The following is a 24,949-nucleotide window of genomic DNA, read 5'->3' on the forward strand; positions in this document are numbered from 1 at the left end:
CCTGAAGGGGTGACCTCATCTGTCAGGGCCTTCTTAAGGAACTGGTGTTCTAGTCTTCAGTGCCTTTGCATTGCCAATGCCTCCGCAGTGCCTTAGGTCCCAAGGTTAGTGTGCTGTTTGCACAATTAGCTTTCCTGGTCTTTTCTTGTGGGCTTTCAGCCCTTCTGCTTTGCTAGTTACTATCACCTGCGGGCCTTGCTTTCTGGCTCAGGGTATTATTGCTCGTAGGCTTTCTGCCTAGTCTACTACTTACCTGTGGGCTTCTTGCTTTCCTGCTCAGGGTATTTGCTCTGTGGGCTTTCATCCTACTACTACTACTACTAACTAGCATTTCTAAAGCGCTACTAGGGTTACGCAGCGCAGTCCCTGCTCAAAGAGCTTACAATCTAAAAGACAAGAGAACAATCTAAAGACAAGTGAACAATCTAGAGGACGAGTGAACAGTTAGTCTGATAGGATGGATAGATTGGGGCATTCTATATATCTCGAGCGGTTAGGCGCCGAAGGCAGCATTGAAGAGGTGAGTTTTAAGCAGAGATTTGAAGATGGGTAGGGAGGGGGCATGGCGTATGGGTAAAGGAAGATTGTTCCAGGCATAGGGTGAGGCAAGGCAGAATGAGCGGAGCCTGGAGTTGGCAGTGGTGGAGAAGGGTACTGAGAGAAGGGCTTTGTCCTGTGAGCGGAGGTTACGGGCGGGAACATAGGGGGAGATGAGGGTGGAGAGGTAGTGAGGAGCCGCAGACTGAGTGCATTTGTAGGTAAGGAGGAGGAGCTTGAATTGTATGCGATATCTGATCGGAAGCCAATGAAGTGATTTGAGGAGAGGGGTGATATGAGTATATCGGTTTTGGTGGAATATAAGACGGGCAGCAGCATTCTGAACTGATTGAAGGGGGGATAGATGGCTGAGTGGGAGGCCGGTGAGGAGTAAGTTGCAGTAATCAAGGTGAGCGGTAATGAGAGCGTGGACGAGAGTTCTGGTGGTTTGCTCAGAGAGGAAAGGGCGAATTTTGCTGATGTTGAAGAGGAAGAAGCGACATGTCTTGGCAGTCTGTTGGATATGCGCAGAGAAGGAGAGGGAGGAGTCGAAGATGACTCCGAGGTTGCGGGCAGATGGGACGGGGAGGATGAGGGTGTTATCAACAGAGATAGAGAGTGGAGGAAGAGGAGAAGTGGGTTTAGGAGGAAAGACGAGGAGCTCGGTCTTGGACATGTTCAGCTTCAGGTGGCGGTTGGACATCCATGCCGCAATGTTGGATAAACAGGCCGATACCTTGGCCTGGGTCTCCGCGGTGATGTCAGGTGTGGAGAGGTATAGCTGGGTGTCATCAGCATAAAGATGATACTGAAAACCATGAGACGAGATCAGCGAGCCCAGGGAAGAGGTGTAGATTGAGAAGAGAAGGGGTCCAAGGACAGATCCCTGGGAACTCCAACAGATAGTGGGATGGGAGTGGAGGAAGATCCATGGGAGTGTACCCTGAAGGTGCGGTGGGAGAGATAAGAGGAGAACCAGGAGAGGACAGGGCCTTGGAACCCAAAAGAGGACAGCGTGGCAAGGAGTAAATCATGGTTGACAGTGTCAAACGCGGCGGAAAGATCGAGGAGGATGAGGATGGAGTAGTGACCTCTGGATTTGGCCAGGAGCAGGTCATTGCAAACTTAGAGAGTGCTGTTTCTGTCGAGTGCAGAGGGCGAAAACCAGATTGAAGTGGATCGAGGATGGCATGAGAGGAGAGAAAATCAAGGCAGCGGCTGTGAACGGCGCGCTCAAGTATTTTGGAAAGGAAGGGTAAAAGAGAGATGGGACGGTAGTTGGAGGGGCAGGTAGGGTCAAGTGAAGGTTTTTTGAGGAGAGGTGTGACAACGGCGTGCTTGAAGGTGTCAGGGACAGTTGCAGTAGAGAGAGAGAGGTTGAGGATGCGACAGATGGTGGGGGTTACAGTATGGGAGATGGTGTTGAGTAGGTTGGTGGGGATCAGAGGAACAGGTGGTGCATTTCGAGGAGGAAAGAAGGCGGGAAGTTTCATCCTCAGTGATCTCAGGAAAAGAGGAGAAAGAGACCTGGGTAGGTTGGTTGAGGGAGAGGGTTAAGGGGTGAAGAGGAGGTGGTGGCTTGGTCGTGAACTCAAGGTTGATCTTTTGCACTTTGTCGCGGAAATAGTCGGCCAGTGATTGAGGAGAGAGAGAAGGGGGAGTAGGAGCGGGGGGCACTTTTAGGAGGGAGTTAAGGGTGGTGAAGAGACAACGAGGGTTGGAGCTGAGAGAATTGGTCAATTGGGTGTAATAGTCCTGTTTTGCACGGAATAGGGAGGAGTGGAGGGAGGATAGCATGAATTTGTAGTGGAGGAAGTCTGAAAGGGTACGAGATTTCCTCCAGAGGCGCTCAGCGGATCGGGTGCAGGAGCGAAGGTGACAGATGCAAGGAGTCAGCCAGGGCTGGGGATTGATGCGCTTTGTGGGACGGGAGATGGATGGCGCGAGGGTGTCCAAAGCAGAGGAGAGAGCGGTACTGTAAGCGGAGACCGCTTTGTCGACAGTTTCGGAGGACGTGATGGAGGGGAGGAGATTAGAGATAGTAGATGATAAGGTGGAGGGGTCAATAGCCTGGAGGTTCCTGGAGGTGGTGGTTAAAGTTGGACGGGGTGGGGGGGGGGGGGTGAAGAAGTGTGAATGCGATCAGGTGATGGTCGGAGAGAGGAAGAGCTGAGACGTGGAAATTGGAGGGTGAGCCGGAGGAGGAGAGGACGAGGTCAAGACAATGGCCGTTACGGTGAGTAGGGGTGGTGGAGCACAGCTGGAGGTTGAAGGAGGATGTTAGGGTGAGGAACTTAGAAGCATGGGGGTCGGATAGGTCATCAGCATGTACGTTAAAGTCTCCGAGAATGAGGGACAGAGATGAGGGGTCAAGAAAGACAGAGAGCCAAGCATCAAAGTCGGTAAGGAAGGAAGGGAAGGATTTATCAGGGGGGCGGTAAATGACTGCCACTCTGAGTGGTAGCGGGTAGAATAGCCGGATGGAATGGGCTTCAAAGGATGAGAAGCAGTGAGACTGCGGTAGGAGGAGGGGTTGGAAACTACAGGAGGGTGAGAGTAGTAGCCCAACGCCTCCGCCGCGGCCAATTGGGCGGGGCGTGTGGGAGAAGAGAGAGCCTCCATGGCACAGGGCTGCAACTGAGGCAGAGTCTTCCGGGGAGATCCAGGTTTCGGTTAGGGCGAGCAGTTGAAGGGAGCGAGAGATAAAGAGATCATGGGTGAGAGACAGTTTGTTGCAGACTGAGTGGGCATTCCACAAGGCGCATGAGAAGGGGAGGGAGGAGGGGGGAAGGAGGGGAATAGAGACAAGATTGGAGACATCCCGGGATTGTTCGCAAGGATAGGACGGGGACAGGTGAGGGGGACCTGGATTAGGGTTAATGTCTCCCGCGGATAGCAGGAGGAGGAGCAAGAGAGTGCAGAGGAGGGTGGGGGAGGTCGGGCGACGAAGGCGATGAAGACCGGGTGTACTTAGGAGGAAAGGGGATGGGTTAATGGCAGGAAGGAAGTGCCTAAGGTTGAGAGCCAGGAAGGAGGAGGGGGACAAGAGGGATGGTGAGGTGAGGGATGGGGGTGAATAGGGTATTGCGGTGGCGGGCAGGGTGGGAGGGCAGCGGGTAGTTCTAATGGTATACAGTGGGAGTGGGGGGGAAAGAAGATTAGGAAGGGACAGGGCAAGGAAGAGAACATGGACAGGGGCCATAGGTGGTGACTGAGGTGTAACAGGTGACTATATAGTGACTGAGGTGTTAAGCAGTTAACAGGTGTTAATGGGTGACTATGTGATGACTGAGGTGTTAAGCAGATAGATAGGGCATGAAGCTAGGTTTTGGGTTGGCGATTAGGTAAGTCAATGGCTGATAAGCTAGCAGGCAGGTAGGTAAGTCAATGGCTGAGAGGCTCGCAAGCAGGCAGGCAGGTTACTCGATGTGTTAACAGGCAGATGGATTGGAGCAAGCCGGAACAAGCTGAAACAAGCAGGAACAAGCAGGAACAGATGGACAAGCTGGAACAAGCAGGAACAGATGAACTGTGTCAGGATGAGCAGACGGACAAGCTGGGATCAGGAAGACTGGAACGAGCTGGGATCAGGAAGACTGGAACGAGCTGGAACACGCTGGAGCAGAAGAATTGGAGTAAGCAAGGTGAGGCTGGGTCAGGCAGGCTGGAACTAGCTGGACACGCTGGATCCGGTGGACTGGGGCAAGCCGGAAGAAGCTGAAACAGGCTGGAACACACTGGAGCCGATGGACAGCAGGGGGAAGGCTGGATAGGCGGCTGGAACTAGCTGGACACTCTGGATCCGGTGGACTGGGGCAAGCCGGAAGAAGCTGAATCAGGCGGACTGGAACACACTGGAGCCGATAGACTGGAAGGATCAGGCGAACTGGAAGGAGCTGGAACACGCTGGCTGGATCAGGCGGGCTGGAACACGCTGGAGCCCTTCTGTGTCTATTGTTCTGTGGGCTTCCATCCCTTCTGTGTCCTTTGCTCTAAGGGCCTCCAGTCTATCTGTGTATATCACTCTTATCTGTGGGCTTCTAGGCCTTCTGGGTGTATTACTGCGGTCTGGGGGTTTCCAGCCCTTCTGTGGGCTTCCAGCCTTTCTGGGTGTATCTCTCTGACCTGTAGGCTTTCAGCCCTTCTGTGTATATTATTCTCGGTGGGCTTCTAGTCTTTCTGTTATCCCTGTTCAGTGGCTCTGCTCCCTGTCTGAGGTTGGTTAGCAGCTGATGCTGCAGCCATTTCTCTCCTTTCTATCTGTTAGCTACTGTAGCTCCAGTCTTACCCTTCCTCTGGCAAGCGTATCTGTCATTCCCATTCCCTTGAGCTTAGCTTGTATGTTGCTCCTGTGTCCTCTTTCCTGCCAAGCTAAGCTTCCAAGGACACCCTGCCTGCCTAGTGTTTGGGTGAACCCGGATCCAGTCAAGCTGTGTCAGTTTCCCGAATCCTGTGGGAGAAGCCTGTATTGAGTATCATCCTGCTTCTCAAGCCTGAACCCTGCTGTAGGACGTTGTTCTTGGATTCCTTTGTTGCTTTCCTCTTCAGCTCCAGCCCAGCCACTCCAGTCCTGTCTACTTCAGCCCGAATTAGGGTTGCCTGTCTCCTGTTGGGTGGTTTTGCCTGCTGCTGCCACCTCCGTGACAGCGGCCCAAGGGCTCACATTTCCCCGAGAGACCTGACACTCAGACCCCAGCAGGAAAGGTAAAGGGTTTTGTGGCGTCAGTATGGCCTAAACTGTGGACAGTTGGAGAAGAGAAAATAATACAGCGGGGAAGGAACTGGTGGAAAAAGCTAACCCATTAACTATCTGAGGATAGAAGGTAGTGCTGGTGAGGGTTATGCTATAATTGGGAACAAGACAAGGATTTACTGCTTGGTGATATTCTCAATTAAGATTGAACTGTGTTGAGAAGATGAATGTGAAATCCTGAACTGAACCTTTCGTTGTTGGCGATGAAACTAAGTGAAGACTAAGGCTGTATTAAAAGGTTCTGAGAAAGACCTGTGTTTTCAAGAACTATGAGAATGCTGAGATTTTGTGTGACCTTGCCGTGAGCAGACAAAAAGGCTCAGGCCAGCCGGAGAGCAGCCAGACTGGGACGAGGAGTACCGGACCGAGGAGAAGTGGTTTGGATCACATACCTTGGAGAGAGACAGCTAAGCTAAGCAGGGTTAGCCCTGGCCCCCACGTGGAAGGAGGACCCAGGTTACAATCTACTATAATAAAAAGCACCTCCAACGTTCTGAAGCTGACTCCGTGGCTTCAGTGAAGGGTTCGTAACATTCGTAAGTCTGTCACATCTCTCTGCCTCGCCCTCGCATCAAAACGTGATGACGTTGAGGGCGGAGCAGTGAGAGTGAAGGGTTACGCCATGTCACATGCATGACGGGCAGAGACAAGACCAGGAGGCAAAGTTTATCTTGGTGAGTGCCCGTGGCTGCGTAAGCCCCCCGCCGTTGCCTGTCAGCTGGTGGGCGGGAGAAGCAGTGTGTTGTTAGGTTGATGGTATCAGTGGCGTAGCCACAGGTGGGCCCACCCACTTCTTGCCTAGGCCCACCCAAAATCTGTTGTCTGGCTACACCCCTGGATGGTATGCTTACAGAGTAGTTAACCTGAGTATGCTTTCAGAGTACTTAAAGCACTCTGAAATGAAGGCAGACTACTATGATCTGAACAGGCTCCATAGGCCTCTGGAGATCCCAATTGTGAAGCCACATCAAGTTGAGAAGAAGCCCCCCCCCCCCCCCCCGGGAAAGCCCGCCAACAGGAGCAATCCTTCCTCCTCAGACCACAAGTTTAAAAACACAGTCTGAGGCAAAAATGATGATGGTTTTCGCTGATACAACCTCAGCCACAGCAGGAACAGAAGTTTCTTCCAATTGAATATCGAACCCCACCCTGGTGGTGTGGACTTACAAGGTCTCCGGAGCCTCCCTTGGGGCAAAAGGAGCCACCGAGCCACCGCAGTACTGCACAAGCCCCAGATTAGTGGTTGACTGACATTAAGGAAAAGTAGCCTGCTGCTCTCCAAGGTTGCAGCATCAGTGAGAACCCCCACAAGAGCAGGAATGGTTGCCTCAGGGCATGAACTCAACTGACTTGCCACCAGCCTAAGCATGATTGGGCAGGTTTGCCTTGCCTTAGCCTGCTCACCCATCCCCACAAGTCACTTCTGCCCAGGAAACAAAGCTTTACTGTTATTTCTTTTTTTAAGCTATAGTCCCCAGCAGGGGAAAGCATAGATTCCCCATGTTAAATCCACATCTTTTTTTTTTTTAAGGAGACCTTCCAGGGGGGAGGAGCACTAGGAACTTATCACCTCCCCCCCCCCCCCCCCCAGCACCTCAGCAGAGACCTGTCTGAATTTTAAAATTCGTAAGGAGGGGATGTGGAACAGGGAGGGAGGGGGGATCCTGGATCTGGAAGGGAGGACCCTGGAATTGGGTGGGAGGGAGAGAGGGAGGAGGGGGGGGACCCTGGAACTGGGAAGGAGGGAGGGGGGATCCTGCAACTCGATGGGAGGGGGAGGGAGGGAGGGGGGACCCTGGAACTGCGTGGGAGGGGGGAACTGAAACTCGGAGGGAGGAAGAATGACCTTGGAACTCGGATGGAGGGAGAGAAGGAGGACCCTGGAAGGAGGGAGGACTCTGGAACTTGGAGGGAGGGAGGGAGGACCCTGGATCTCGGAGGGAGGGAGAGAAGGAGAACCCTGGAACTCGGAGGGAGGAAAGGGGATGACCCTGGCACTCGGATGGAGGGGAACGACCCTGGCACTTGGACGGAGGGGGGGAACCCTGGCACACACTCTCATTCTCACACACACACTCTCTCTTTCACAGACACAGTCGCAGCCAGTCTCACTCTCTCTCTCTGTCACACACACACACACACACATTCACTCTCTCACACAGTCACTCTCACACACACTCTTTCAAACATACACACTCCGAGGAAAACCTTGCTATCGCCCGTTTCATTTCTTCAAGAAACGGGCCTTTTTTACTAATATATATATATATATCAAACATATAAATTGCGAGTGACCGTACTCACCCGCAAATGCGCAGTAGAGACCGAACATTCAAGGAGCAACACTCCAAACCCCGCCTCCACCAGCAGCTCCTGTACCGAATGTAATGCAGCCAATAGGGAGGGAAGGAGGGGGCGTGGAAATTGGAGGAGGACGTAATGCAGCCAATAGGGAGGGGAGGGGCGTGGAAATCGGAGGAGGACATAATGCAGCCAATAGGGAGGGGTGGGGGCGTGGAAAATGAAGGAGGATGTAATGCAGCCAATAGGGAGGGAAGGAGGGGGCGTGGAAATTGGAGGAGGACGTAATGCAGCCAATAGGGAGGGGAGGAGGGGGCGTGGAAATCGGAGGAGGACATAATGCAGCCAATAGGGAGGGGAGGGGGCGTGGAAAACGGAAGAGGACGTAATGCAGCCAATAGGGAGGGGAGGGGGCGTGGAAAACGAAGGAGGACGTAATGCAGCCAATAGGGAGGGAAGGAGGGGGCGTGGAAATTGGAGGAGGACGTAATGCAGCCAATAGGGAGGGGAGGGGGCGTGGAAAACGGAGGAAGATGTAATGCAGCCAATAGGGAGGGGGCGTGGAAATCGGAGGAGGACGTAATGCAGCCAATAGGGAGGGGAGGGGGCGTGGAAATCGGAGGAGGACGTAATGCAGCCAATATGGAGGGGAGGGGGCGTGGAAATTGAAGGAGGACGTAATGCAGCCAATAGGGAGGGAAGGAGGGGGCGTGGACATCAATGGGGGAGGGAGGGAGGGAGGGAGGATGGAGAAGAGAACCACCATCAGTGTTGCCAGGTGGGCGGTTTTATCGCCCAATTGGGCGGTTTTCCGCGACCCGCCGCAGGAAATTTTTGCCCGCGGCGGGTTGCGGTTTTTTGGGCTGTTTTTTGGGCTTCAGGGCGGTTTTTTGTGCGGCTTTTTCGGCCGCGGGGGGCGGGGTTAGTGACGTTTTTGGGCGGGGTTAGTGACGTAGGAGGCGGGGGCCGATGACGTAGGAGGCGGGGCCGATGATGTAGGAGGCGGGGCCGATGACGGGGGAGGCGGGGCCGGTGACGGCGGGGGCGGGGTTGATGACGGCGGGGGCGGGGTGATGACGCGGGGGTGGGGGTGTCAGGGGCGGGGTTTGAGTTTGGGCGGGTTTTGGGCTGTTTTTGTGCTGGATTGGGTGGGAAAAAAATTTTCCACCTGGCAACACTGACCACCATGTACAAGGGCACAGCAGGAACGACGAAGTGGCCGAGGCAACTAAAAAAACCCACAGCAGAAACCAAGCAGGGATCAAAAAACGTTCTGGGGCCAACAGAAAAAGGTAAACAGGTGTATTCACTCACAGCACACACACACAAGTCCTGCTTTGCAGCATGAAGCAAAGACATAGCTGTCCCGCCCCTTTGGCTCACTGAACAGCAGGAGTCAGCAGAAGGGGCGGAACAACAACATGTATGCGGGGAGGGGGGAAGGGGGGAGGGAGACCGGCACACGACTGAAAAATGAGCCTGCATTTCAAACTGCTCTAACAACTGCCTAAAAGGAGACACTGAACCTCCACTGCCACACAGCTCCAACAACTGACTACAAGGAGACACTGAACCTCCACTGCCACACAGCTCCAACAACTGACTACAAGGAGACACTGAACCTCCACTGCCACACAGCTCTAACAACTGACTACAAGGAGACACTGAACCTCCACTGACACACAGCTCCAACAACTGACTACAAGGAGACACTGAACCTCCACTGCCACACAGCTCTAACAACTGACTACAAGGAGACACTGAACCTCCACTGACACACAGCTCCAACAACTGACTACAAGGAGACACTGAACCTCCACTGCCACAAAGCTCCAACAACTGACTACAAGGAGACACTGAACCTCCACTGCCACACAGCTCCAACAACTGACTACAAGGAGACACTGAACCTCCACTGACACACAGCTCCAACAACTGAGTACAAGGAGACACTGAACCTCCACTGCCACACAGCTCTAACAACTGACTACAAGGAGACACTGAACCTCCACTGCCACACAGCTCCAACAACTGACTACAAGGAGACACTGAACCTCCACTTTCACACAGCTGCAACAACTGACTACAAGGAGACACTGAACCTCCACTGACACACAGCTCCAACAACTGACTACAGGGAGACACTGAACCTCCACTGCCACACAGCTCCAACAACTGACTACAAGGAGACACTGAACCTCCACTTTCACACAGCTGCAACAACTGACTACAAAGAGACACTGAACCTCCACTGACACACAGCTCCAACAACTGACTACAGGGAGACACTGAACCTCCACTGCCACACAGCTCCAACAACTGACTACAAGGAGACACTGAACCTCCACTTTCACACAGCTGCAACAACTGACTACAAGGAGACACTGAACCTCCACTGACACACAGCTCCAACAACTGACTACAGGGAGACACTGAACCTCCACTGCCACACAGCTCCAACAACTGACTACAAGGAGACACTGAACCTCCACTGCCACACAGCTCCAACAACTGACTACAGGGAGACACTGAACCTCCACTGCCACACAGCTCCAACAACTGACTACAGGGAGACACTGAACCTCCACTGCCACACAGCTCCAACAACTGACTACAGGGAGACACTGAACCTCCACTGCCACACAGCTCCAACAACTGACTACAAGGAGACACTGAACCTCCACTGAGACAGGGAGTACTAACAGCTCACAAGCACTCTCTCTCACTCACTCACACACTCTCTCTCATTCATTCACTCACTCACACACACACACAGAGACACCCAAGCACACACACACTAGCTGCTCACTCTCACACTCACTGTCTCTTTGGGAGGGCAGGGAACAGAGGACTGTGGCTTGACCTGGGGTGAGGGAAGAGGACAGAGGAGGGTTGCTGGACATGGGGGGAGGACAGGGGACAGAGCAGACTTGCTACACATGGAGGTGAAATTTAAAAAACTCGCTCGTTTTAACGGGCTTAACGGCTAGTATATATATATATATATATATCTTTTTCATGTAACAAAAGTGAAATACATAGCTTATGTCCTCTTTAGAAGGGAAATCTTTGGGGATAAATGGTGTGACTATACTTGTGTGAGTGTGTGTGTGTGCTAATATTGCAGGCCCTTTCTAACAAGGACCACAACATTAATACATAGAAATAAAGAATTAATATCACATTTTTTTAATAAATATTTTAGGTTGCTTAAAAGAAGGAACTGGAAAATATTGGCAGTTTGGAAGACAGTGAGTTGCTAGCTAACAAACACTGTGAAAAGCAAGATAAGCTATAACCAGTAGGTGGGGGGTGGGGAACGAAGCCTATCATGTCTGAAACTACTGATGCAGAAACTTATGTAAGTCCTCAGGACACGAAGGTCTGAAGGCTACGATAAGAGAATGTAAATCAAGCATAAAAACTACCAACGAGTGGACACATGCAACATAACATCAGAAATAGAGATTCTGTAACTATGGAAAATTTTCAGTTTTCAAAAGAAAAAAAAAGGGAACATACTAAAGGGGGGGGGGTGACATACGATGATTAGAACTAATGTAATAGGTTATAGAGATTAAATCAATATCCAATAAAGAATTTAGGGGCAGAAACCTATGTTACAAGCGAAAGGAATATAAGTTGTAAGAACTAAGGGATGTGTGTGTCTGCTTACTTCCTCTCTCCTTCCGCACTTGGTAGCTTATCCAGCATTGTCAAGGAGCTCTTGTTTCTATTCTGCTTTGTTGTTGGGGTTTCCATCTGTTAGGAAAACTCGTTATAAAATAGTCCACGATGATTCTTTTTCTTTTCTGGCTAGTACATTTTGGAATTCTAGTAAATTGTGGAATTAATTTCCATACCTGAACAAGTTGGTGTGATTTCTATTTATTTACAATTCCACAAAGGACAGAAAACTTCTCTTTTTGATAAATGTTCGAATGACTAATTCTTGTGATCTTTCCAAACTTTCCAATTTATGTTTTATATTTACGTAACCCGCTTAGACTCTTTATTGATTTTAGCAGGATATAAATACCCTGAATTGAATTGAATGAAATGTGTTCTGATTTCAAGAGAACTTGGGACAAGTACATAGGATCTGTAAGGGAGTGTTAGGGAGAGCAGATGGCATAGATGGGCAAACTGGATGGGCCATATACTATAATGCCTTTGTATCGCTCCATGGTGTGTTTGCATCTTGAGTATTGCATTCAGGTCTGGTCGCTGTATCTCAAAAAAGATATAGTGGAATTAGAAAAGGCTCAAAGAAGAGCGACCAAAATGATAAAGGGGGTGGAACTCCTCTCGTATGAGGAAAGGCTAACGAGAATGAGGGGAAATATGATTGAGTTCTACAAAATCCTGAGTGGTGTAGAACGAATAGAAGTAAATCGATTTTTTACTTGTTCCAAAAGTACAAAGAAATAAGCAGTGGATTTTCCCCACGTCCATTTTAATAATGTCTAATGGACTTTTGTTTTAGGAAGCTATCCAAACCTTTTTGAAACCCTGCTAAGCTAATTACTTTTACCACATTCTCTGGCAACAAATTCCAGAGTTTAATTAGATGTTGAGTGAAGAAAAATTTTCTCCGATTCGTATTAAATTTACTACTCTGTAGCTTCATTGCATGCCCCCTAGGCCTAGTATTTTTGGAAAGCATAAACAGATGCTTCACATCTACCCGTTCAACTCCACTCATTATGTCTGTTTTGGTGGCCCTTTACTAGGTGAAAACATCTCTGCTCAAATACAGGGAGTCCCTATATCCAGCCCCTCAAAATGACACAATGATTTACAATTTAGAACTAATTACTGCTGTAACTGATGAAACCAATACTTCCTCTGTGTGCATCCATATGCTGCACAAGCTGGCATGTTTAAAAATATAAGTGAGATCAAATAAAAATAGTACCAACAATAAGGACAATATGGATAGTGCAGCTCATAGGTTTGCTTGCTTTGTTTTGGGTGAATAGGGATGGCGGCTGTGAGGAGAGGGAAAGGGAGAATAACCTTATTGGCCTCGGGTTTTTGACCTCATGCCGTCTTCTGTTCTCAATCTAACCTACTTGCAGTTCAAGTTCCCCCACAGCTCTTGCAGCTCAGCCCCTCCTTCCTGTGACTGTAAGCCTTCCCCTTAGCTGGATTCTACCACAGCCACTGGAAGGGGGGAAGGGTGGAGAGCTGTAGTGGGCTAAATTCTGAAAGATATCCACACACTTAGCCGTCCTTGTGACTGTGAGATAGGTAAAGGATCCATTTTTACAATCCTGAAAAAAATTCAGACAGTTGGCAACCCTAGCCTCCTGAATCCTAAGCACATGTGACAGGTTCCCCCTAAACTTTTGGGCCTAAGGTACATGCCTTGTTTGCCAATGCTTCCCTTAATCCTGTCTGAGAGGCAGGATCATGAGACTGAACAACCCGTGAATTCAATGAATGAGTATGTTCTGATTCCACTGGACTGAAATTATGAAATGAAAATAACAGTTATTGGAAAACAGTTGAAGCAGTTCTGAAAAGTGGCCTGTGTAAGCTTGGGATGCCACATACTGGACCCAGCAGCCCGGAAACCTTTGTGATGCAGACTATTTATTTATTTATTTGTATCCCACATTTTCCCACAGGCTCAATGTGGCTTACATAGTACCGTTAACAGCGTTAGCCGATTCCGGTCTGAACAAATACAAGGTATGAATGAATACAAGGTGATATTGTGGTAGATAAGGTACATGTATGGCATGGGCGTCGCTGCTATGGGGCCATGGGGGCCAGGGCCCCTGTAGATTTGGCCTTGGACTCCCCTACCATCGACCCCCCCGCCCGCTCGCCTGCCCGCTCGCTCGCCGTCGCCAACGTGCAGGACGTCAGACTCAGAAACCTGAAAGGAAGGAAGAAGACTTCGGCTGGCGGGGGATGGGGTCCCCGCCAGCCCAGGTAGGCGACGGTCGAGAGGGTCGGCTGCGGCGGGGGGGGGGGGGGTGTTGGCGATGATGGCTGTGGTGGGGGGGGTGTTGGCGATGATGGCAGCGGCGTGGGGGGGCTAAAATGTGCCCCCTCGGCTCTGGCCCCCCCTACCGCTGAAGGTCAGATACACGCCCCTGATGTATGGTGGGTAAAATTGGGAGGAACTTAGAGAGGGAGAAGGGGAGGAAGAGTCAGGTAATGTCCAATATGGTCTTTGATTACATTGTGTCGCAGGTGGGAAAACCACTTTTCCATGAACTGATTGAATTTCATCATACCTCTATTCAGGAAACCTGGACTGCCCCTACATGACATTTCGCCCTTTAGATTGTAAGCTCCTTGGAGCAGGGACTGTCCTTTATGTCGATTTATGTTAATCTGTACAGCGCTGCGTAACCCTAGTAGTGCTCTAGAAATGTTAAGTAGTAGTATTTCTCCCTGTACAGACTGGTGACCGACTACTAGCTGCTGCCTTTTTGGTAAGCTGTACCACTGTTGCAAACTTAGAGGCTCTTTTAAAAGGTGCGGCAAGTTGGCAGGCTGGGTGAGCTTTGCATCCATTAAAATGCTGGAAAATCCGTACTGACCATCTGGTGCTTCCAGATGTCTCGCTTTCTCGATGATGCCTTTGGGTGTTGTGGCCAAACATGCAGAGGTACAAAGGGGGACTTGCTAAAATCTCCTGAGATTGATAAGACTCTAAGGGCACTGTTTACAAAGGCGCACTAGCGGTTTTAGTGCGTTCTAAAAATTAGCATGCGCTAACCGTGTACAGGGTTAGCACACCTTTGTAAACAGGGTTTATAGAAGAATTCTGTTACTTTCCTTTGTCTGGTCTGTAAGCAAACAAATGTTGCTAGATATGTGAAGGCCAGCCAGAGACAAAAGAGCACATGATTATAAGCTTTCTTGAATTTGCGAATACATTTGAGCTATTGCTGGGAATAAAAACTGTGTATCTCTATTCCAGGAGGGAATGAAGTTTATTTTGCTATTGGAAGCGAAAGAAGGTTTGAGAAAGTGAAAGAGATATCTGTGGAGATGACAGGTAAAAATCATATAAGAACATAAGAGTAGCCATACTGGATCAGACCAATGGTCCATCTAGCCCAGTATATTGTTTTCCAAACAGTGGCCAATCCAGGTCACAAGTACCTGGCAGAAACCCAATTAGCAGCAATGTTTCATGCTACCAATCCCGGGGCAAGCAGTTGCTTCCCCATGTCTGTCTTCAATAACAAACTATGGACTTTTCTTCCAGGAATTTGTCCAAACCTTTTTTAAACCCAGATTTGCTAACTGCCGATACTACATCGTCAAGGAGTTCCAGAGCTTAACTATTTGTTGAGTGAAAAAATATTTCCTCCTATTTGTTTTAAAAGTATTTCCATGTAACTTCCTCAAGTGTCCCCTAGTCTTTGTGCTGTTGGAATGAGTAAAAAATCGATTTACTTCTACTCGTTCTACACCACTCAGGATTTTGTAGACCTCAATCATATCCGTCTCTTTTCCAAGCTGAAGAGACCTAACCTCTTTAGCCTTTCCTCATACGAGAGGAGTTCCATCCCCTTTATCATTTTGGTCGCTCTTCTTTGAAACTTTTCTAATTCCGCTATATCTTTTTTGAGATACGGCGACCAGAACTGAACACAATACTCAAGGTGTGGTCATACCATGGAGCGATACAAAGGCATTATAGTATTTTCGGTCTTACTCACCATTCCTTTCTTAATAATTCCTATCATCCTTTTTGCATTTTTGACTGCTGCCGCACACTGACCAGAAGATTTCAGCGTATTATCTATAATGACACCCAGATTGTTTTCTTTAGCGCCGACCCTCAAAGTGGACCCTACCATCAGGTAACTACGATTTGGATTATACTTTCCAATGTGCATCACCTTTCATTTGTCCACATTAATTAAGTTTCATCTTCCATTTGGCTGCCCAGTCTTTTAATTTCCTAAAGTCTTCCTGCAATATTTTACAGTCCACACATGTTTTAATAACCTTGACTAGTTTTGTATCATCTGCAAATGTAATCACTTCACTCGTCATTCCGATTTCCATATAATTTATAAATATGTTAAATAGCACCGGTCCCAATACAGATCTCTGTGGCACTCCATTGTTCACCCTCCTCCATTGAGACAAATTAACTCCACGCTCTGTTTTCTGTCCACTAACCAATTTCTAATCCACACCAGAACCTTGCCTCCTATCCCGTGCTCTTTAATTTTCTCAGGAGTCTCTCATGAGGAATTTTATCAAAAGCTTTCAGAAAATCTAGATACACTACTGGCTCAACTTTATCCACATGTTTATTCGCTCCTTCAAAGAAATGAAGCAGATTGGTGAGGCTAAACCCATGCTGACAAACACATGTTTATCTATGTATATGTTCTGTAATTTTATTCTTTATAATAGTTTCCATTATTTTGCCCAGCATCGACGTCAGGCTTACCGGCTTTAAGTTAGAAAAATAATATTCTTTGAAAAGAAGCTTGATATAACTATAGTGCTGGTAATTACAGAGAAGCAAGGCTTGTTTCAAGGACACCGATGTTCCTCCAAGAATAACCCCAGAGCATTGGAGCCGACTCTGTGGGTGCTGTGGGTGCTTGAGCACCCCCAGTATTGAGAAAATTCCTTGTATGTGTCCAGGGAGGGGTAATTTCCATTGGGCTTAGCACCCCCAATAATTTTGAAAAGTTGGCTCCTATGCCCCAGAGTCCCCACCTGTTGTAATATCTCATATGGACAGCTATATCTTGTCTCTTTTAGGACTTGCTATTTCTCAAGGTTATTCATCTTTGTAACTTGATAGTGTTTCAAAGGCGCTATAGCTCTAAATATGATAATTAGCAATGGCCAGATGTTGTTTTGCCTAGCTTAAATTTTTGAACTTCAAATCTATATGAAGAATCTGCTCATGTGTGTATTTTTTGTGACTTATAATGTCAATCACTGTACATCATGAACCATTGTCTTTACTTTGGTTCAGGGCTCAAGTCCTCCTAAAAGCCGACAGGCCCTAAGTTTGTGGAATACTGGCCTGAGCTTCAGATCCGTACCAAGCCACATGATCAGTTGAGAAACCTAAGTGCAAGCTAGAATGAGGAATGGGCGTAGGTGGACAGACAGATTAACATAGCGCAACATCATAGTGGTCACAGATGTTCTGCAGTTGCAGAACCTGATAACTCCAAAGGAAGGTGGCTTTGTATTCCTAGAAGAACCAATATTATTAGCATTTCTAGGAAAAATTATTATTAGTCTTTCTGAGTTACTTCCTGTTCCGGGGCAGAGGGAGCTGCTGCGAACGAACAAAGTTTAGTGAACTTGGAGGAGCAAGCACGCGCCGCGGCACCCCCCCCCCCAGCGGCGTGCACCCGGGGGGGGGGTGTCATTTCACCGGAGGGGGGGGCGCATCGGCGCTGCGCCCCGGGTGCCATCCAGGCCAGGAACGCCACTGTGTATTACCTATGAATAATTTGTTGCCACCATGAAGGTATAAGAGTGATTGTATTTCCTACTTCTAGGGAGATCTAGATTGCGAATACCTTTGTATAACAACCGTTCTCCCCAAAGCAATTGCCAATTGTATCTGTATTTGGTAAATTACTAATAAAAGATTTGAATTGCTTTCTCAACTGCACGTAGCCTCGGGTGATTTATTTCCCACTAACAAATTAAAAGTGGCTGGCCCATTGGTATTTGGGAGGAGGGATAAATTCACCCTAAAATTCATCATGTATTCTTAAGTTTTTAGATATCTTGATATCAGCAGAATGTCTGCATCCTCTTTTTCTATTCTTTGTCTTTTTCTTAAAGCCATTTGTCATCTTAAGTAGCCAGTTAGAGTCTCTCTCTCTCTCTCTCTCTCTCTCTGTTCAGAATCTGTTCCTTGCCTAGGCAAATATATTGTACTCAACAGTGAATAAATCGATTGCATTGCTGACTCATCAGACTTGTTCCTTGTCTCCCCAGCATGATCACTGAGGAATTTTCTTCTGGGTTCCACAATATCCTGCATTGTCACAGCTGAGAATGCAGAATATAGAAATGAGGATGTGAAGAAGGAGGAAGGAACTGAGAAAGAGGATCCAGCTTCACTTCCTGAGCTTTGCCGAGAGGCGCCAATACCAGACAAGCAAATACACAGCTCTCCCCTAGTCACAGAAGGAGCCCTTCCCTGTTTATTTATAATCTTGCAAAACAGCAAAAGCAGAGAGGAAAATGCTTGCAGGAGCTTCTGCTCAGGTAGGAGATTGCCCCAAACTTTCTGCCCTCTCTATACAAACACGTTGCATCTTTCTAACCTGAGACACTGCAGAGTCAGCCTGACGTTAGTAAGACCCAGAGCAGAATTGAGGCTGAGAAGAGGCACTTTTAGCGCCTCCTGAAGAGAAGAAATTAGAGAAAGGGACTCTATGTACCAGATGTTTTGTGTAACTAGTTTCTAGTTGATATAATCCTGTTCTGGGACTATGTGTTATGTGACTTTAGATATTTTCAAAGCACTTAGCCTTCCAAAGTTCCATAGAAACCTATGGAACTTTGGAAGGCTAAGTGCTTTGAAAATTTGCCTGTTTGTGGCTGGGATGTGTCTGATGAACGTGATTCAGAAGGTGCTGAGTATTTCTGTGGTCTGTGTTTCAGGACCCAGTCACCTTTGAGGACATTGCTGTCTATTTCTCCCAGGCGGAGTGGGAGCATTTACAAGAACAACAGAAGCAACTTTACATGGATGTGATGAAGGAGAATTATGAGACCTTCAGCTCACTGGGTAAGTGGTGGGGTAACCAGGGCTTTTTTTCCCAGCCAGTACAATGTATTCAACTATGTAACCCAGCATAGCTCTACCTGGAAGGTGGCTGCGTCTGAGTCTGAGGGTCACAAGTTTGGGGAAGGCTGGTGCACTGAGGGGAAAAACCCCACAAGCTGGGAGATTTTGAGTGAGAGGTGTAATGGGGTAGATAGGACATTTTTTGGAAGCAGGAAAAAAAGGTGCCGGTATTCCAGTGCATACTTGCTGAAATAAAAACCCCTGCTCAGCAGGGTTGCCAGGTGGAAAATTTTTTCCCCACCCAAACCAGCCCAAAACCAGCCCAAAACCTGCCCAAAGTCAAACCCTGCCCCTGACACCCCCGCCCCTGACACCCCCGCCCCCGCCGTCATCGGCCCCACCTCCCCATCATTAGCCCCGCCCAAAACATCACTAACCCCGCCCAAAACGTCATTAACCCCGCCCCCGCGGCCGAAAAAAAACGCTTAAAAAACCGCCCAAAAGACCCAAAACAAGCCCAAAAAACCGCAACCCGCGGCGGGCAAAAATTTCCCGCCGTGGGTCGCGGAAAACCGCCCACCTGGCAACACTGCTGCTCAGTGGTATGATGGCTGTGGAAGCAGAAGCCAACGATAAATAACTCGGACAAGGCTGGAGGTTTGTACCAATCACGTTTCCCTCCAAAGAGGTTCTCCTCCCACCATTACTTCATTTGTCAGGAGATCCCTCCCCTTGTTCTAGAACTGTGGAGCATTTAGTCAAAGTGCAGTGTTGAAAACAGCCACTAGAGGTCTCTACAGCTGCAGAAAACATAGGACTACTACTATTTAACATTTCTAAAGCACTACCAGGGTTACGCAGAAGAAAGAAAAGACTTCAGTTGGGAGGCAAAAGGTTTGCCTAGGATCCCCTAATAGCTTTGTACTACTACTACTACTAATAGCATTTATATAGCGCTACCAGTCGCACGCAGCGCTGAACACTTGACATAGACTGGCCCCTTTTATTAATATAGATTAATAAGCCATGCGTCATTGTTGAAGCCTAAATTAGTAGGCCCAGAAAAATCGATTTAGTAACACGGAAAAGAAATATCTATAGCTAAAGGCACTAGGTATTGCTGGGAACTGCTGCTTGTGACTTTAGAAGCGACAGTCTGCCTGCAAATGTCTCCATGTCCTGTCCTTGAACAGATAAGACGGCTGGGCCTGTAAAACAGCTGACGGGGACTGTATCTTTCCTACTCCCAGCCACTGAGTGAAATTTGTACAGGTTATCTCTGGTTAGTGGTGGAGATTTCTTTTCCTTTGGAAGTCCCTCTGTGTCTCTTCTGGCTTTCAGGCCGGGTGTGATTCTGTACTAGACCAAGAGGAGCCTTAGTCTGCAAATGCAGGCAGATCCCTCTTCTTCATTTTGAAGCTCTGTGGTGGTTCAACTCCTCTTTCTCCTGGGACAAGCAGGATGTGTCAGCTACATATAGGTGACGTCACCGGCGGCTCCCATTGGACGGAAATGCTGTCTAATAGCACATCATAAGAACATAAGCGTTGCCGTGCTGGGACAGACCGAAGGTCCTTCAAGCCCAGTATCCTGTTTCCAACAATGGCCAATCCAGGTCATAAGTACCTGGCAAGATCCCAGAACAGTAAAACAGATTGTATGCTGCTTATCCTAGAAATAAGCAGTGGGTTTTCCCAAGTCCATCTTAATAATGGCTTATGGACTTTTCTTTTAGGAGATTATCCAAACCTTTTTTAACCCCTGCTAAGCTGACTGCTTTTACCACATTCTCTGGCAAAAAATTCCAGAGTTTAATTACTCATTGAGTGAAGAAATATTTTCCCAGGTTCATTTTAAATGTACTATTTAGTAGCTTCATTGCGTGCCCCCTATTCATGTTTGTATGTTCTTCCTTCTACTCCCAGGGCCAACATCTCTCCCTCCTCTGTACCCCCAGGTCCAGCATCTTTCTCACCCTTCCCTTCACCCCCTCGTCCATCTCTCTTCCTTCCCTGCCTCCCTTCCTGAATATAATGTTTCTCTCTCTCTCTTCTCTCCTTCCCCATACATAAATAATCTGGGTTTGAAAACTGCCCACCCTCCCTACTGTATACCCTACTATTTCTTTGAGTTTGTATAGTTGTCAGAAACTATTGTTTTGCTCTGACTACAGCCGCTCTTTTGCACCCCCCAGAAGCTGCAGCCCTAGGCAGTTGCCTAGTGGCTGGACTGGCCCTGGCTCCTGCAGGGCTCGGAAAAGGTTCTACTCGGCATAGCCTCAGAGACCATGTGGTTGAGAGGTTTCTCACCCCAAGTAAAGATTTTATTCTCCATTAGAGCATTTAAGGAACTGCAGAAGAGAAGCTAACATCTCACTTTGGCCACCAGCTGAACTATGTGTACATCTTGCAGTGTGTATCCTTAAATACCCTTTGCCTTGTAACAACTATTGTGAATTCTTTATGTTAATGTTTAACCTAATTGATTAATTTTTTTTGTAAATACCACTTCATGTTCCCATGTACAGTACATGGCAAGTAAAGCTGATGGTTTTTGAACACAGTCTGTCCTTTCATCAGTTCTGGGGTGCAAGAGGTTACCACAGGACTCGGGGAAAACCGACTCTTTTGATACCAGCCATCCACTCTTAGAAGTCTTAGAATCCTGATTCCAGGTACTGGACGACTCATCCAAAGCACAAACGCTAGAAACCTTTAGCATATGGGGCCTGTCTCCTGCAGGCCATAGGCAGCCACAGGGCAGATAGAGTGGGGCATGGGTTTACATGACTTTCCTGACACATGTAGGGGCCAAAACTTTTCTTCTTTACCTGAGGTTTGAATTTTTTGTTTTTTAATTCAAGTTTTAATGTTAGAAAACTTCCAGAAGAAAGAATTCACCAAGTCCTGAATTTGAGGAAATCGCCCCCAAAAGGATTATGGGAAATCTAATATGTTGTTCTTGCCCTAGAAACAGGCACTTCAATTGTCACCCCTGATGTTATATCCCGCATGGACCGAGGGGAAGAGCCATACATCAAAGATGAGCTGGAATCAGTGAAAAAAGAAACTGAGAAAAGCAGCTGCTCAGGTGAGTACAGTACATAAGTATTGCCAGACTGGGACAGACCAAAGGTCCGTCAAGCCCAGTATCCTGTTTCCAACAGTGGCCAATCCAGCTCAATATATTTTATGATGCTTATCCCAGAATAAGCAGTGGATTTTCCCAAGTCAATTTAATAATGGTCTGTGGACTTTTCCTTTAGGAAGCCGTCCAGACCCTTTTTAAACACCGCTAAGCTAACCGCCTTTACCATATTCTCTGATAATGAATTCGAGAGTTTAATTGCACGTTGAATGAAGAAATACTTTCTCCGATTTGTATTAAATTTATTACTTTGTAGCATCATCGCATGCCCCCTAGTCCTAGTATTTTTGGAAAGAGTAAACAAACGATTCATGTCTACCAGTTCCACTCCACTCATTATTTTATAGACCTCTATCATGTCTCCCCTCAGCCATCTCTTCTCCAAGCTGAAGAGCACTAGATGCTTCAGCCTTTCCTCATAGGGAAGTTGTCCCATCCCCTTTATCATTTTCATTGCCCTTCTCTGTACCTTTTCTAATTCCACTATGTACAGTTATTTTTTTTCATTTTTTGGGATGGGTCAGTTTAGAAGAACTCATTGTGAAAGAGTGCTTAGATAATTAACTACTTAATGATGTACCGAACAGGTTTTTATTGGTAGAGATACTTTTCTCCAATTAATACATAAGATTTTGGCGGTTTTTTTTCTCTGTACCATTTTTCTCCATGGGTTCAGAAACCGATGATATAATTCATGTCTCCTTACATAAGGCTGTTAAACACAGAACAGTTATTTAACATTTCAAACAACACAAAAACAAAATGACACTCTATGAAACCAATGACCAGCAGCTTGAAAACAAATCGTAGAAAGTTTGTTTTACCTGTCATACATAATTAAGTTGTGGAATCAGGTGCTGAAGAACGTGGTTAAGCCACATATAGAGGGCTTCAAGAGAGGCTTAGCAAGTCCATAAAAATGTTATGATCAGGCAGACTTGGAAGAGCCATTGCTCATCCTTGAAAATGAGCCAACAGAAGTAAATCTACTTTTTGGGATCTGCTGGGCATTTGTGACCCAGACAGACCATTGTGAAAGAAAGGCTTCTGGATGTGACAGAGCTTGGCCCAGCTCAGCATGGCTTTTCTTATACTTTATGTGGGAAAACCAAAAAAGTGCTTTTAAATATTGACTTGAATGCGATCATATATGCTATCTGCATCTCTTGCAGTGATCAGCTTGGAAATGTATTTCCAGAAAAGAAGGGTGGCAAATTTATAAAGGGGTATTGTATTACTGAAATGTTCTTCTCCTACAATAATGCCCAATATTCTTTTTTTTTTTAATCTAGAAAATGATGATCTTAGAAACAGTAATCTAGAGATGCATCACTGGAAGCTCAGCGCGAAGCCTGAAGGGGAAAATATGTTCTCAGAAAGAGATGATGAAGAAACATCTTTCTGCTCTAATTGGGGAGAAAAGGGAAACCATCAGTGCATCCCAGAAAACAAACCAAAAAATTCAACAGGAAGCTCAGCTCTATGTGTACACGGGACCGGAACTATCACACATACAGGCAAAGAGCAGAGAAATCAGATGAAAGACCAAAGATGTTTATGCGATGTTTGTGAGAGATCCCTCAATAATTGTGTAGCTCTAATACGGCAAAAATCTGATGCTGAAGAAAGACCATCTACATGTACAGACTGTGGAGAAACTTACAATCAAAAGGGAGAACTACAGGGACAACATAAAACATGCATAAAAGAGACAAATATTTTGTGTTATGAGAATGGTTTCAGTAGGACGAAAGAGCTAATGCAACACCAGAAAAATGATAAAGAAACTAGAATGTGTACAGTTACACAATATGGGAAAAGCTTTATTAATAAGTCAGATATTACAAAACACCAGAAAAACAACGTTGATAAAAGAATATATTCATTTCGTGGTTGTGACAAAAAGTCCAAACAGGAAGAAAACTTTACAAGAAATGCTAAATTCCACCCAGGAGAGAAACAAGTTTCAGGTACAGAATGTAAGAAAATCTCCAGTCGCATGAATACATTCACAGAACATAAAATAACTCCAACTGGTGTGGAATCGATCACTTGTACTAAATCTGAAAAAATCTTTTGTAAGACAACAAACGTCTCAAAATACCAGAAAGTTAAAAGAGATGAGAGTGTATATACATCTTCTGACAGTGATAATAGTGTCCAATGTGGAAAACGCACAATGCACCATAGAATCCATTCAGGAGTGAAACCATCTCTATCTACTGAGTGTGGTGAAAGCATCACTGAGGACAGCGTTAAAGTACATCAGAAACCATTTATATGCACTCAGTGTGGTAAAAGTTTCAGTCAGAAGATTCATCTTACTGGACACCAGAGAATTCACACAGGAATTAAACCATTTACATGCTCTGAGTGTGGTAAAAGCTTCAGCCACAAGCACCATCTCACTATGCACCAGAGAACCCACACTGGTTCGAAGCCATTTTTATGTACAGAATGTGATAAAAGCTTCAGGTTCAAAGAAGGCCTCACAAAGCACCAGAGAATCCACACAGGAATAAAACCATTTACATGTTCTGAGTGTGGTAAAAGCTTCAGTCAGAAGGCACATCTTATTGTGCATGAGAGTATCCACACAGGGCTGAAACCATTTATGTGTTCTGAGTGTGCTAAAAGTTTCAATAACAAGGCGCACCTCACTGTTCACAAGAGAATTCACACAGGAGAGAAACCATTTCAGTGTACTGAATGTGGTAAAGGGTTCAGTCAGAACACACATCTCACTATGCATCAGAGAATGCATACAGGTGTGAAACCATTTGTATGTACAGAGTGTGATAACAGCTACAGACAGAAGGCAGATCTCATAAAGCACCTGAGAATCCACACAGGAGTGAAACCATTCATATGCTCTGAGTGTGGTAAAAACTTTAGTCGGAAAGCAAGCCTCACTCTTCACCAGAGAATCCACACTGGATTTAAACCATTTTTATGTACTGAATGTGGTAAAAATTTCAGTCGGAACATTCAGCTCACCTTGCACCAGAGAATACATACAGGTGTGAAACCATTTGCTTGTACAGAGTGTGGTAAAAGCTATAGTCAAAGGGCAATTCTTACAAAGCATCTGAGAATCCATGATGGAGTGAAACCATTTATATGATCTGAATGTGGCAAACGCCTGTCAGAGAATACACCTCACCAAGCTGCATGCTACATACTCAGGCTCTGTATCTGGTTACAAAAGGGAATAAAAATTCAACTTCATCGTTGACCTCTTTGGGTGCAAGTCCATCAGAGGGCAGCAGAACTTTACTTTTCTGTGTCGTTTTACAAAGAAGGGGCGATAATAATTAACAAAAAAAAAGTCTTGTAGGGTAGAGTGGCTAGAACCTGTGTAGGTCATTTGTTTGTTTTCCTTTTCCTTGTGTAGCCTTTATACCAGAGAAGATCAGATAATAAACTGGTTGGGAGCTATAAATCATTCT

At 46.9% G+C, this 24,949-nt stretch overlaps 2 protein-coding genes across 2 annotated transcripts in view; one reads left to right on the plus strand and one right to left on the minus strand.

The window, feature by feature from the left end:
- LOC115464772 (oocyte zinc finger protein XlCOF6-like) overlaps positions 1-24,949 on the minus strand; it is a 524,570-nt gene that overhangs the window by 354,748 nt on the left and 144,873 nt on the right. The window lies entirely within an intron of this gene.
- LOC115460008 (zinc finger protein 260-like) lies at positions 18,311-24,849 on the plus strand. The gene is made up of 3 exons (XM_030189870.1): positions 18,311-18,353; positions 21,324-21,443; positions 22,793-24,849. The coding sequence occupies exons 1-3, from the start codon at positions 18,311-18,313 to the stop codon at positions 24,622-24,624; spliced, it is 1,995 nt and encodes a 664-aa protein (XP_030045730.1). The 3' UTR covers positions 24,625-24,849.

This window comes from Microcaecilia unicolor, chromosome 1 (assembly GCF_901765095.1).
Source record: "Microcaecilia unicolor chromosome 1, aMicUni1.1, whole genome shotgun sequence".
Taxonomy (NCBI): Eukaryota; Metazoa; Chordata; class Amphibia; order Gymnophiona; family Siphonopidae; genus Microcaecilia; species Microcaecilia unicolor.

What these genes read in the sequence shown, in the direction of transcription:
- LOC115460008 (XM_030189870.1), top strand. Translation starts at nt 18,311, where the DNA reads ATGGATGTGATGAAGGAGAATTATGAGACCTTCAGCTCACTGG. An exon ending in TGAGACCTTCAGCTCACTGG is followed by an intron (nt 18,354 to 21,323) that starts GTAAGTGGTGGG and finishes TTCTTGCCCTAG; the next exon opens with AAACAGGCACTTCAATTGTC. An exon ending in TGAGAAAAGCAGCTGCTCAG is followed by an intron (nt 21,444 to 22,792) that starts GTGAGTACAGTA and finishes TTTTTAATCTAG; the next exon opens with AAAATGATGATCTTAGAAAC.